The sequence below is a fragment of the Dreissena polymorpha genome, chromosome 2, assembly GCF_020536995.1.
Source record: "Dreissena polymorpha isolate Duluth1 chromosome 2, UMN_Dpol_1.0, whole genome shotgun sequence".
Taxonomy (NCBI): domain Eukaryota; kingdom Metazoa; phylum Mollusca; class Bivalvia; order Myida; family Dreissenidae; genus Dreissena; species Dreissena polymorpha.
This window is the reverse complement of record NC_068356.1, coordinates 19,153,166-19,168,477: the sequence shown is the minus strand read 5'-3', so window position 1 is coordinate 19,168,477 and position 15,312 is coordinate 19,153,166. Positions and strand designations below refer to the sequence as shown.

Genomic DNA, 15,312 nt, shown 5'->3' with positions numbered 1-15,312 from the left:
TGTCTTTATATCAATGAGGACACAAACCCTACAAAAATGAGCATTATTGGTCCATGAAGTACAGAATTACCTCCCCTTGAATTGAGAAAATGGTGTTTAATGCAATAAAGTCCAAATTTTTCATCCAATTCTTTCCAAACTTGTAAGGATTTAGCATGGTTCAAACAAGGGAAACAACTACGGTTTATGCATGTTCTTTTTATTACAGATTTGCCTCCCTTTAATTCATTCAAAATCTCATTTTACAGCAGAGATTCCAAATCTGACCTGTAAATGAGCCCCATATTTACTGCAGTGCTAGGTTACCTTTTCCCATTTGATCATTCTTAAGTATTGGTCTTGTAATGATGCTACTGCTTCTGCAACTGCTACTGCTACTACTACTACCTACGACTACTACTACTACTACTACTACTACGGCGACGACTACTACTACTACTACTACTACTACTACTACTACTACTACTACTACTACTACTACTACTACTACTACTACTACTACTACCTACTACTACTACTACTACTACTACTACTACTACTACTACTACTACTACTACTACTACTACTACTTCTACTACTACTACTACTACTTCTACTACTAGTACTACTACTACTAGTACCACCACCACCACCACCACCACCTCCACCACCACCACCACCACCACCACCACCACCATTCACAGTGACAAAAAACGTTTTCACACAATGGCTGCTACTACAACTTATAGCCCATATAGGGGGGGCATGCATGTTTACAAACAGCCCTTGTTTCTATGGGATTTTAACCACAACTGTTCATGTTTATCTCCGACACATATTTTTAGGTCACCTGTCATGAAGTGACACGGTGAGCTTATGTGATTGTGTGATGTCCGTTGTGCGTGCCTGCGTGTGTCCGTGCGTCCGTCCGTCAACAATTGTTTGTGTAGACAGTAGAGGTAACAGTTTACATCCAATCTTGATGAAATTTGGTCAAAATGTTTATCTTGATGAAATCCGGTTTTGGGATTGTATTTGGGTCATCTGGGGTCAAAAACAAGGTCACTAGGTCAAATAATAGAACAACCTTCTGTAGACAATAGAGGTCACAGTTTTCATCCAATCTTTATGAAATTTGGTCAGAATGTTTATCTTGATGAAATCTGGGTTGGGATTTTATTTGGGTCATCTGGGGTCAAAAACTAGGTCACTAGGTCAAATAATAGAAAAACCTTGTGTAGACAATAGAGGTTACAGTTTTCATCCAATAATTATGAACTGTGGTCAGAATGTTTATCTTGATGAAATCTGGATTGGGATTGAATTTGGTCATCTAGAGTCAGGAACTAGGTCACTAGGTCAAATCATAGAAAAACATTGTGTAGACAATAGAGGTCATAGTTTCATCTGATCTTAATGAGTCAGGTGAGCGATTCAGGGCCATCATGGCCCTCTTGTTTCAAATGTTATTTGGCATTTTTGTAACTTATTTAGCAGTCATTTATCGAAGATTAAATTTTCTAACCACATTTGCTTATCAGCATTTACACGGAAATTTGAGTTCTTATGAGTAGAAATGAAATCCCAAGGACCCTCAGTCTTACAAAGAGTAATTTCTTCAGTTAGTATTTAAATGATCAATGTGTTAGACCAATGTATGTTATCATGGAAATTAAGTTTAACTGGTGTAATTATGACATTACAATAGGTTTTAACATTTTTTAGAAAAAACTTAGCACATGGAACAAGTGGAGTGCAGCAGATAAAAGGGATGGCAAGTGGAGTTACGGCTCTGTGTGTGGACAAGACCCCAGGTCAGAAAAATGTCTGTGTTAGAGATAAGAATTTGAGGTTTTATATCTTTGAGTTCTGAACAAAGAGCATGTCCTTTTATTTTATTATTTTTGTACATGTGTAATTATTATTAAAACACAACAATAGTCTTCATTCCAAAATGGGTCAAATTAAATATTCGGCAAGTGAAGCTCCGGACAATTAAATATTCAGCAAGTGAAGCTCCTGACAATTAAATATTCAGCAAGTGAAGCTCCTGACAATTAAATATTCAGCAAGTGAAGCTCCTGACAATTAAATATATATCAAGTGAAGCTCCTAACTAAATATTCAGCAAGTGAAGCTCCTGACAATTGAATATTCAGCAAGTGAAGCTCCTGACAATTAAATATTCAGCAAGTGAAGCTCCTGACAATTAAATATTCAGCAAGTGAAGCTCCTGACAATTAAATATTCAGCAAGTGAAGCTCCTGACAATCCTCGACTTTTATGCAGTCTGATCAAGAGCTAAGCTGTTGGCCATAACATATTGCAAAGTTTCATAGACTGATATAGTTGCTCCTGACCAGAATGCACGGATGCGCAGGCTGGGCTGGAGCTACTCTGGGGCATATGACTTTAGGCCCATTTTTACATTATGTGGATCATCATGATGTCTATATTGGTTGTTGCAGATACTGTACAGACCCTGCATCAGTTGATCCGTTTGTGTGGGACAATGATATATCCAAATGGCCAGTAAGTCGTGCATGTGCTATTAATTCAACTGGGAAATCAGAGGTCAAACTCTTCTACAATGAATTGCAAGGCCCCTAGGTTTCCTTTATTTGTTGAATATTATATATATATATATATATGTAGTTGTTTTCTTAGGTTTTCTTAAAGACCTTCCCACCCCTGAAAGAGATAAATCCCTATTAGGTTTCAGGTCTCAAGTGAGCATTTAAGGGCCTTCAGGGGCCTTTATCATAATTAATCCTGTGTAAGTATTTAACTATATATATATATTTAATCAGTACATAAATGTAGTGCTAAGTAAGTTTTTAATGAGGATAGTTGTGTTTTTCGTATAGTGATTTTATGTAAAGTATTTTTTCAAACATAAAATATCTGTCTTTTTGTGTAGCGTTCAGTACGCTGTTCATATAAGCTGTAGAAATTAAATTGTGAAATAATAATAATAAATGTTTTAATAAATTCAGTTATGCAAGAAAAAGTTGGAGGCTCAGAAAGATGACATCCACATGATGTGCAATATAACAGGTCGCCCGTGTTGCCATGGTATCCAGGGGGAGTGCATGATCACCACAAGGGAGCACTGTGACTTTGTGAGGGGATACTTCCACGATGATGCCTTCCTATGCTCTCAGGTAGGTTTTACATATGTAGTTTTCTTTTAAAGTTATGTTTAGTTTTATACAGTCAGAAGCTTGATCGCATGATTTATAATTTACAATATGGCAACATATAAATAATTTTTTTGAAGTGCAAACAACAAAATCTACAACAATTTGCATTTTCATGTAAGCACTGCATTCTGATTAGATAATCAACTCACATGTCATGGTTTTGTATACCCCCAAGAATCCGTGATGTTTGCATATTAAGCTTTTCATGACCATATTACCTTTTCACAAACAAGTGGCAAAAAGATGAAATGAATTCTCAATAACTTCCACTTACATTCCTTCAAATGACATTGACATGAATTTGTGGATTACTTAATAAAATACAGCAATGTTTGCCTTTAATGATATACAATTGGACAACATTGAAACCAACACTAAAAAGAATTGATATGCAGGTCAATAGAACTCCTTTGTGACTACTAGTATTTGAATTTGGTAATTACAGCTTTTATCCTCTTTGTGTTGGATTTTGATACAATTGAGGATATTTTAAGCATAAAGTCATGGTCTTTTGAAAATCATGCATAGTTTTTCTGACAATCCATTCCCTGATGAAATTCAGAAGTTATTATATTAAATTTAAAAAACAATACAGACCTGTTGCTTGTACAAAGATATTTATGTCTAATTTAATATTTGGAGGAGTAATATAATTATATAAAGCTAACTAAAAGTATATGTTTCATTTCTCAATCAGTATAACAGGTTGTCATGGTTATACCTATGACTGTCTAGGTCCAATGTATGAAGGATGTTTGTGGAATGATCCCATTTGGCAACGATGAGAAGCCTGATCAGTTCTACAGGCTCTGGACTTCACTCTTCCTACATGGAGGGTTAGTGAGAATGTACAAGTTTGTGACGTTTGCAAGCCTTCTAAGCATTTATTAAAGAATTGCACCTTAAATGTTTTAGTTTACAGACAACTTTATTGTCAAATACATGTTTTGCTTTTGATGAGTTTTTGTTGAGTTACTGATTCTCAGTAACAGATACCTGTGTCATATCCAGGTTTTTACATAGCTTCTTAGTAGAAATCTTAACTTAAATGCAACTTCATGTAAAATTTTCTTTTTTAAATCCAATCTCTTTTGCTGACAAAAGAGCCTATGGATTCTGGTTAATAGTAATATTTGTTATGCCCCCGGTAGGGTGGCATATAGCAGTTGAACTGTCCGTCAGTCTGTCCGTCCGTCCGTCTGAAAACTTTAACATTGGCCATAACTTTAAAGGGACTGTCAACCACAAATGAAGAAAAAAGAAAAGTTCTAAAATACCGTATTTTTTTCAATTATTAGTTTACATTGATTAAAATATCACGACTGGTATATTACATTACATGAACAAAAGTAGATTGATCATTTTATATATTAGATATATACAATTCACTACACATGCACAATTTGCATTCCGGGTTTTACCACGTGACGATGATGATCAATCTACTGGCGTTATTTAAAGTGAACTGGTAGACATACCCAGTAAAATTTATTACCAAATATACTGAAAATATGAAAACTAAACAACTTTTTTCAAGTAATGTAATATACCATTCGTGATATTTTAATCAATGTAAACTAATAATTGTAAAAAAATACAGAATTTTACATTTCTTCATCGTTGTGGTTGACAGTCCCTTGAACGATATTGAAAATAGCAACTTTATATTTGGCATGCATGTGTATCTCATGGAGCTGCACGTTTTGAGTGGTGAAAGGTCAAGGTTATCCTTCAAGGTCAAAAGTAAAAAAATACAATCCAAGGGCAGTAATAAGCTTTAAAAGGTAAAACCTGCCAAATGATATATTGAAATTTTATTTCAAAGCGGCGCAAAAAGGGGCATTGTGTTTCTGACAAACACATCTCTTGTTTCAATATCTATTGATTTTAAGCCTTTTTTGTCAATTTAAGTATTGACTTTAAGGTGCTTTGAGAATATGGTCCCAATCAATCTCCCTTTTGATACATTAGTTAGTCTCTGGAGAAAACTGTGGTTAATGCATGTGTTTAAAGTATCGTCCCAGATTAGCCAATTCAGTTTATTTCAGGTTTTTCCATCTGGTGATCACAGTGATTTTCCAGATCATCGTATGTCGTGACCTGGAAAAGTTGATAGGCACTAAGAGGATGATATTTGTGTACATGTTTGCTGGCATCTCTGGCAATCTGGCCAGCTGCATCTTTGTGCCATACCATGTGGAGGTAACCTTAGTGTAGCCCTCCAGTATTAACCTTACAGTGACCTTAATACATGAATATATGAGTCACATCAAGTGAAAATAGGTCTAATGCGTTATATGGCCAGTGTAGCTCCAGCCCAGTGCATGATTTACCGTAATTACTCTATGTTTTCGGACACTTAAAAATTATTATTTTTTTTTTCGTATCCGAAAACTTAGATACAAAAATTATTCACAAAATACAGGTGTCCGAAAACTTAGAGTCGACATTGAATTGAAGTGTCTGAAAATAGCTTCAAGTGAATCAACAACTACCGGTAATAGCATGCGCTTGTAAAATACCATGCCATATAGTATAAATTACAGTTATATATGTTTGCACTGCATTTTAAATAATTTTAAATGCTTAATTTATTTGACAGAAAGTTACTACAAGGTTGTACTTTGACCAACGAGTTCAAAGATGTGCATGTGATGTACCGATACTCGCTAGTATGAACCTGTAATTAACGCAATAAAAAAAGGAAAACTATGAATTCTTTGTTTGTTCATTACCGATAGTTGTTGTCTAACACCTTCCATTGTTCGTAAAACTTGCAATAGGGTGCATCACACTTTGAAGCGTTTAGTATTTGTCACAATAATTTTACGGAGAAGGGGTAGAACCATTGCGGTAGATAATTGAACTGTTCATTGGCACTACCCCTGGCAATTGTCATAACGCTTATGGTATCGGGCGAAACCATTGTTTAATACCGGTTTACAAGGTTATTTACCTAATAACGCAAATGTAATGGTCCGTTGCCCTCAGGCATGCACCTGCCATGTTTTATGATGTTAATCTGGTTGTAAAACCCCATGATCGAAGTGTAATTAGATATCGAAAACAGGACCGAAATTTGGTAAAATAGCGCTGTAAAATATACTGTCCGAAAACTTGGAGACATTAATTATGGACGAAAACTCGTGAGTCCAAAAATTAAGAGTCACGAAAAATAATTATTTTTGCTAAAGAAAGGGTTGTCCGAAAACCTAGAGTGTCCGAAAACATAGAGTAATTACGGTACACAGTCTACCCGTGATCTTCCCAGACATAGACACAGCAAGACATTGTGGTCTTCAAAGTGGACATGATAGGTCCCGACCAGCCTGTGGGAATGTGCGAGCTGGTCTTGATCTATGTTGGCCGCATAAGACCAATAATTGTTGCATGACACGGCTCATATTTAAACATTATTTCATTGAATATATTCGTTGCTATAATGAAATTGAGTTACATCCATTAAAGCATAAAGAAATAAATGTACTGTTATTGCATAATTGAAATACTCAATCAAATGTGTTAGCAAAACCTTGTTCAAATTATTTAAATAGGAAGTGTTTAAAGCTCATAATTTATGCTTATAGAGTTTACAAGTAGCACATTCCAAACTATGGATTCACATGGCCCTCCTTTAAACAACATTATATAACGTTTAACAAGTTATATGACAATCACTGAAAATTTGCATTTGACTATGCTGATCATTTCCATGCAGTTGAACATAAAATATATAGAGATAACATATATTTGACGGAATTTTTCGTTGGTGTTAGCTAAATTAAAAAAAAATGCATGATATTTATGCCCTCCTTCGAAGAAAAGGGGGTATATTGTTTTGCACATGTTGGTCCATCGGTCTCCGTCTGTCGGTCCGTCCGTCCACCAGATGGTTTCTGGATGATAACTCAACAACGCTTACGCCTAGGATCATGAAACTTCATAGGTACATTGATCATGACTGGCAAATGACCCTTATTGATTTTTAGGTCACTAGGTCAAAGGTAAAGGTCACAGTGACTCGAAATAGTAAAATGGTTTTAGGATGATAACTCAAGAATGCTTAGGCCTAGGATCATGAAACTTCATAGGTACATTGATCATGACTGGCAGGTGACCCCTATTGATTTTCAGGTCACTAGGTCAAAGGTCAAGGTCACAGTGACTTGAAATAGTAAAATGGTTTCCGAATGATACATGTAACTCAAGAATGCTTATGCCTAGGATCATGAAACTTCATAGGTACATTGATCATGACTGGCAGATGACTACTATTGATTTTCAGGTCACTAGGTCAAAGGTCAAGGTCACAGTGACTCGAAACAGTAAAATGGTTTCTGGATGATAACTCAAGAATGCTTATGCCTAGGATCATGAAACTTCATAGGTACATTGATCATGACTGGCAGATGACCCCTATTGATTTTCAGGTCACTAGGTCAAAGGTCAAGGTCACAGTGACAAAAAAACGTATTCACACAATGGCTGCCACAACAACTGACAGTCCATATGGGGGGCATGCATGTTTTACAAACAGCCCTTGTGTTTAATCTGCAATTTTTGAACAACAACTAAAACCATGTGATATTCAAAAAGTAAAATAAGTTGTTAACCAAACTTAAAAAAATAGATTAAAACTTTTGATTTTATTCCTGACATGAAGGTCAATATTTGCAGGTGGGCCCCACTGGTTCCCAGTTTGGTGTGCTGGCCTGTGAGCTGGTGGAGGTTATTCAGTCGTGGCCCCATCTAGAGCGACCCGGCAGAGAACTCGTCAAGATTCTCATACCTATAGTCCTCCTCTTCATCGTTGGTCTCCTGCCATGGATTGACAACTGGTCCCATTTGTTTGGCTTTCTCTTTGGGTTCCTTTCTGCCTATGCTATCATTCCGTATGCAACTTTTGGAAAGCCAGTTAAAGAAGATCTGAAAAGGAAAATCATTGGAATCATTTTATCCCTTGGAAGCGCCACATTGTTGTTTGTTTTCCTTGTAATCCTGTTTTATGTTCTGCCATTTTATGATTGCCCCGGCTGCCAGTATTTCAACTGCATTCCGATAACGCCTGACTTCTGTAAGAACATGGAGGTGAACCTGGGTCGCTCTGCAACCTACGGCATAGCTGTCTCCTACTAGAATAGAACTTTATGTCCCTTGTGCTACAATCTGTCTTCTTTACTTGTCCATTTCTTATTCAGAAATACTACATTCTCAATATGCATGCAATTTTCTTTGCTATTTACAATGTTTTTTGTTGTTAGCTTAATCAGTTCTTAAGTATATGTGAAATGTTGTATACCTGTGTTAATTTTTGTTATTGAAGCTGCTCATTTATTGTTTACGTGCTTCATATTTTTTTAATATTAAGATGTTTTGTTTTTTACCAATATATAACTCAGGTTGCAAGTGCTATTGTAAAGAGGCTTTCAACAGGTACTTACATGTTTACATGTACACTAGTTACAAAATCAGGGAAACTAGTTAACGAAGTTGTACATAATTATGATCAATATATTTTTAATTGTTTTCATACATTCAGTTCACCCTTATTTTCTTCACATATCTTTTTTATGTTTGCAATTCTTTTGCTTTTGCTTTTTTAGTTAATTATTTTGAACAAATATTTTTTACATTATTTCAATTTTATCATATGGTGCTTGCATACATTTTAGCTCACCCCTGCACAATGTGCTCATGGTGAGTTTTGTGACCGCTTTTTGTCCGCTGTGCATCGTCGGTTGTGTGTTGTCAACATTTACCCCTATAACACTATACAGGCCAAATTTATAGTCCAGTCTTCGTGACACTTGGTCACATCAGAACATATATGCCAATGACATCTTAGACGATTTTGAAAATGGTTTCAGTTGTTTTAAAAACATTGCTTCTAGGGGGCGTGGCATTTTTCCTTATATGGCTATATTAAAACCTTGCTAACACTTTAGAAGTCACATTTATTGTACAGTCTTCATTAAACATAGTCAGAACATAAGTTCTAATGATATCTTGTATGAGTTTGAAAATTGTTCGAACATTGATTCCCTCAGGATATACTGTCCAGATCTAGCCTCAACACGCTTGTTTAACGTTAAAGGTGATTCAAAGTCACTCTGGCCTTGACCTAATTTTGACTAAAATTGTCCAACAGTACAAGGTTAACCTTAAATTACATCACGACATTGTATAAAATCTATACCACTTTCTAAAAAGCCTTGATACTTGATATTTGAGAACTTTTAACAAACCCACATCACCTGAATTCATTTTTACCTTAAAACTGACCTTACTTTTGACATTTACGTAAGACTTATTCATATTAATTTGAATTGAAGAGACTTCCACAGGGGCATTAGTGTTTATTGAAGGCAGCATCTTGTTTGTACCGTTTTGAGCTCACCAATATTGTTTCCAAACTTTGATACATAACACATGTTTTTCTTATGACGGATCTAAATCCACCAAAATCATTAACACTTTTACCTTGAGCTTATCTAGACTTGAAAAATTGGTGCATGTGTGTTGATTTAACGCAGCATCTGGTTTTGTACATGTGATTTGTTCATGTTTAAGTGTACATTATCTAAACCATGTTTGACTATTTGCAAATATGTTATATTAAATATATTTATTTTTTTTTAACTCTGATCTCTAAATCTCTTACCATGAAAAGTGCAAGATGCACTGAATGCATAAATGTTTATGTGGTCATACTCGTACTGACTATGTGTTCATAAGGAGCTTACATGTATCAGTACCATATTTATATTTTAATAGCTGTAGCTTGTAATACTATTTGAGCATTGTTTGTAAAAGAGCTTATCTCGTCATATCAAAATGGCTTCTATTTTACTAATATTTTGTTGTGTTTTTATTATAATTTAAATCATTACTTGAACCCTGTGATTTTTATGACATATTTATTTTATAAATCTGGCACATGTTGTAGACAGTGCATTTTGAACAATGATATTTGAATGAACAAAAAAAATTGTTAAACAGCTAAGATTTTTTGTGAATGATACTTGAATGAACTCATGTACTTATATAGTTGAAATTCCTCTGTTTGTGTTGCACGAATAATAGAATTAAAACATTTTATTTCAAGTTAAATTTACACATCTTTTTTTTTTAGATAGCATGTCTTATTTGCAGATTGATTTTGTGTTATAAAAATAACAAACTAAATAGTGCCTCTATAAAGTTGTATTCAACTTTAAAACACATAAGTTTCAGAGATATAGAGATAAATGACGGATTTAGTATAGTCTTATTATAATTATGTCTGTTTACCATTATTCATTTGTGATAGATATTTTTATAATTTACAATATTCGTAATAACAGTGGTTACAGTTTGAAGTGTCATGCATCCACATTTATAAGCATAATAAGTGTATATGATATGGTATATAAGATTTTTGTATACATATAATTTATTCATTTATTGCTATTTCCAATGTACTTATTCTGTATATACGAGTATGCATGTAACTTTATGTACTGGCTATTTGTTATTTGAAGGTTGTGGTGCATTCTCATAGCTATACACATATTTGCACAATTTATCCTATACTGCATATATTTTGTTATCTACGTACTGTTTCATAATGTATCCATGTTTTTGGTTTGATAGTTGTGCAAATGATGAAACAAAACCTTTATTTGATCTTTCTATATTGATAGTTTCTTGAGGATAATTTCAATGTGCAATTCAGTTCTATTTGTTATAATTGAAAAGGTTCTTTTGTGTCCTCCAAATTGCTAAAATTTGAAATTTGGAAACAAGTATTCATGGTCACTATTAAAAATGTCTAATAATTGTACTTGTTGATGTTAAAAACTCGTTTTATTTAGCCTTTTCTTGGAATTCAGTGTAATTGTATATATGGTCCACTCTGTCTTTCAGCAATCATTATGCCATCACCTCTTTCCAATAAACATGCTTATTACAATCACTAGTCTATGTACAATGTACTTTAACCCATTTAAGTCTAGTGGGCTCTCCCATGCTTCTAAATTGGATCAATTTATTTCTGAAATTAGGGATGTCAAGTATATTTATTTCTATATCTAGAATATTTCTTACAGAAATTCCTTTAATCAAACAGCGCAGACCCTGATGAGATGCCGCATCATGCAGTGTCTCATCTGGGTCTACGCTCTTTGCCAATGCCTTTTTTCTAGACGTTAGGCATGAATGGATTAAACTATTAGCATTCAGTTTGCAATCTGTTTGTTATATAACATAAACTCAAATCAGCAGGGGTCTTTCTTGGGTAAGTGCTTTAAACTAACAAGGTCACATATATTTTGGATAGAACACTTATAGATTGCTTATATGATAAAGGGTTTTAAGTATGTTCAAGGCTTTGGTTAAATGAAAGATATCAGATGGGTTATTATAGGAATGCCCTTTATCCATTTGTTGTTCATCAATCTCTCTGGAACTTCTTATTCAGCTCTGTCTCATATACCTTTTGATGGACTTTCATGAAACTCCTTGGGTGTATAGATCTCTCTTGGAGTGTCTTTTATGCACCGTTATATTGGTTTATTGTTATACCTCGACAAACGAAGTTTAGGGGGGTATATAGGAATGAACTTGTCTGTCGGTCGGTAGGTCGGTCAGTCCGTATTAAGTGTCCGCTCTCTAATTCAAGTAGTTTTCATCCGATCTTCCCCAATCTTGGTCAGAAGTTGTATCTAGATGATGTCTAGGCCAAGTTCGAACATGGGCCTTGCTGGGTCAAAAACTAGGTCACGGGGTCACTTAGTGCATTTTAAAATTTCAGCATGGTGTCAGCTCTCTAATTCAAGTAGTTTTCATCCGGTCTTCACCAAACTTGGTCAGAAGTTGTATCTACATGATGTCTAGGCCAAGTTCGAAAATGGGCCTTGCCGGGTCAAAAACTAGGTCATGGGGTCACTTAGTGCGTTTTAAACATTCAGCATGTTGTCCGCTCTTTAATTCAAGTAGTTTTCATCCAATCTTCACCAAACTTGGTCAGAAGTTGTATCTACATGGTGTCTAGGCCAAGTTCGAACATGGGCCTTGTCGAGTCAAAAACTAGGTCACGGGGTCACTTGGTGCGTTTTAAACATTCAGCATGTTGTCCGCTCTCTAATTCAAGTGGTTTTCATCCGATCTTCACCAAACTTGGTCAGAAGTTTTATCTAGCTGATCTGAAGGCCAAGTTCGAACATGGGCCTTGCCGGGTCAAAAACTAGGTCACGGGGTCACTTAGTGCGTTTTTTAACATTCAGCATGGTGTCCTCTCTCTTATTCAAGTAGTTTTCATCCGATCTTCACTAAACTTGGTCAGAAGTTTTATCTAGATGATCTGAAGGCCAAGTTCGAACATGGGCCATGCCAGATCAAAAACTAGGTCACAGGGTCACTTAGTACGTTTTACACATTGAGCATGGTGTCTGCTCTCAGTTTCAAGTAGTTTAAATCCGATCTTCACCACACTTGGTCAGAAGTTGTAACTAGATGATATGTAGGTCAAGTTCGAACATGGGCCATGCCAGGTCAAAAACTAGGTCACGGGGTCACTTAATGTGTTTTTAACCCCACCATGTCCGCTCTCTAATTCAAGTAGTTTTTATCCAATCTTCACCAAAATTGGTCAGAAGTTTTATCTTGATAATGTCTAGGGCAAGTTTGAATATGGGTCATGCCGGGTCAAAACAAGGTCACGTGGTCACTTAGTGCGTTTTAAACATCACAATGTTGTCCGCTCTCTAATGCAAGTAGTTTTCATCCAATCTTCACCAAACTTGGTCAGAAGTTGAATCTAGATGATGTCTAGGTCAAGTTTGAATATGGGTCATGCCGGGTCAAAAACTAGGTCACAGGGTATCTTGGTGCGTTTTAAACCTCACCATGTTGTCTGCTCTTTAATTCAAGTAGTTTTCATCCAATCCTCACCAAACTTGGTCACAAGTTTTATCTAAATGATCTCTAGGACAAGTTTGAACATGGGCCATTCCGGGCCTAAAACTAGGTCACGGGTCACTCAGTGCTTTTTTTAACATTCAGCATGGTGTTCTCTCTCTAATTCAAGTAGTTTACATCTGATCTTCACCAAACTTGGTCAGAAGTTTTATGGAGATAATCTTAAGGCCAAGTTAGAACATGGGCCTTTCTGGGTTAAAAACTAGGTCAAAGGGTCACTTAATGCGTTTTAAAAATTGAGCATGGTGTCCGCTTTTTTTTGTAAAGACGACATGCAAAATATTATGTGTCAATGCGGCATGTGGGGGTTTTCGCCACGTCTGTGACAAAGCTCTAGTTTCTACTTGTTTGAAGTTTGCTTGCCTGTTTTGTTGACTTGGGTAGTATGTTTTCATCTCGCTTTGTGGTAATCGGCAATACAGGTAGGTGACATGTATGGCCGTGTCCGGAAGTTTGCGTGCTTTTATTTCAGCTCTTATAATTCATAGTTCAAGTGTCGTGAACAAGAATCCTCGAATGTTCTGTGAATATTTTTACTGAAACACTCATTTAATGTTATGTGTGCAGTAAATAGATGTTTTCATGTAAACGCATGGACCAGGTTGCTAAAAACTAGTAACAGTGATTTAATGTACACGGTCGTGCGCTAATGGGTCTGATGACATGTGACCAGCTAGCTCCAGACTTCACACCCTCTGGAGCTACACTTTCCACTAATGAGGCCATTTGTTAAAGCTTTCTTGGCAGTGAAATGATTTTGTCCTTAGGTTACACCCGGCAGTTTGCTCAAGCATTCATTTGTTTAAAAGACTGAAAGTGTTTTATATATTTGCCTTTGACCACATTATGTTAAGCCACTTATTTTGCAATTGTTGTACTCAATAAAATACACGAATATATTTTTCGTGGTGATGACTTCAATTTATATATATCAATATAACGTTAATTATCTTCTATTGTATCAATTGTATGGCATGTCAGCATTCTGTAGACTGGTTTATCATACATGTGTATAACACATATATGTCCGCACATGTATTAACCCTTTCAGTGCTGGAACCAAATTTGGAAGGCCTTTGCAAACAGTTTGGATCCAGATGAGACGCCACAGAACGTGGTGTCTCATCAGGATCCAAACTGTTTGCTATTCTGATAGTATTCTTTTAAACAAAAATGAAGAAAATGGTAATTTTAGAAATTCAGCAGACTACATTTAAGCAGATGACAAATTTCCCAGCATGCAAAGGGTTAAAGGTATGGTTTCTGCACGTATGGCACGCAGTCGCATTTCTATCATTGAAATGCTGTATCGTGTTTAAAAAGCTCCTCTCTCGAATCGCCGGTATCAAGTCGTTTTTATCGTGGTTATTGCAACAATTACTGTCCAGATACCAGCATTATTCTTGCTGGGTAATGGATTAATAACTGCAGCGCCTTGACAACGAAAGTTTCAGCAGTTATATTGCATTATATTAGGCTTATCAAATTATACGGTACAGTTCAATAATAATAATGATGATGACACATTGCTTTAAGGCTGTAACATCTTACTATTGTCGTTACTACTAGTCCTTGATTTCGCGAGGGCATAGTCGTGTTTCTTAACCCTTTGCATGCTGGGAAATTTGTCGTCTGCTGAATTTCTTAAATTAGCATTTTTTTGATTTTTTTTTCAAAAAATATCAGAATAGCAAACAGTTTAGATCTTGATGAGAGGCCACGTTCTGTGACGTCTCATCTGGATCCAACCTGTTTGCAAAGGCCTTCAAAATTCGATTCCAGCACTCAACGAGTTAAATGTTTTGAATAACATCAGGCCAGTGTTCTCTAGAAATAGTTCACATTTTGCGGTAAGTAATCTGCACTCTGCCGTTTTATTGTTACAGAGACAGGTAAACACATTGAGGTTGAGCTTTCAGCCTGTTGTCTTGCAGTTTCGAAAAGATGGCAACACAAATACCTCTCTAAAGATCTATACTTCATTAAATATGTCTGGGCTCGGCGTTGCTCATACAGCTACTACTGGAAGTTCTACGCAGGTGTTGTCGTGGAATAATAATTACCTCGATGCCATTAAGAACGATTTCATTACACATTGACTCAACTTATTGACATTGTAAAAATAAATGCGTCGAATCGAAGTTATTTGGTGGGACGATCAGTGCCGTATTTT

General features: G+C 35.8%; 1 protein-coding gene across 4 annotated transcripts in view; it reads left to right on the top strand.

The window, feature by feature from the left end:
* LOC127866118 (inactive rhomboid protein 1-like) overlaps positions 1-14,038 on the top strand; it is a 59,655-nt gene extending 45,617 nt beyond the window's left edge. For 2 of the 4 annotated variants that reach the window (XM_052406520.1, XM_052406521.1), the window contains exons 11-16: positions 1,705-1,793; positions 2,448-2,511; positions 2,976-3,143; positions 3,918-4,018; positions 5,231-5,384; positions 7,860-14,038. In XM_052406520.1, coding sequence (XP_052262480.1) covers positions 1,705-1,793; positions 2,448-2,511; positions 2,976-3,143; positions 3,918-4,018; positions 5,231-5,384; positions 7,860-8,318 — 1,035 coding nt within the window. In that variant the 3' untranslated portion in view covers positions 8,319-14,038. Of the gene's footprint in view, positions 1-1,704; positions 1,794-2,447; positions 2,512-2,975; positions 3,144-3,917; positions 4,019-5,230; positions 5,385-5,784; positions 5,952-7,859 lie in introns of those variants that run through there. The other 2 variants (XR_008042857.1, XM_052406523.1) reach the window with 2 other exon arrangements.
* The last annotated feature ends 1,274 nt before the right edge of the window (positions 14,039-15,312 follow it).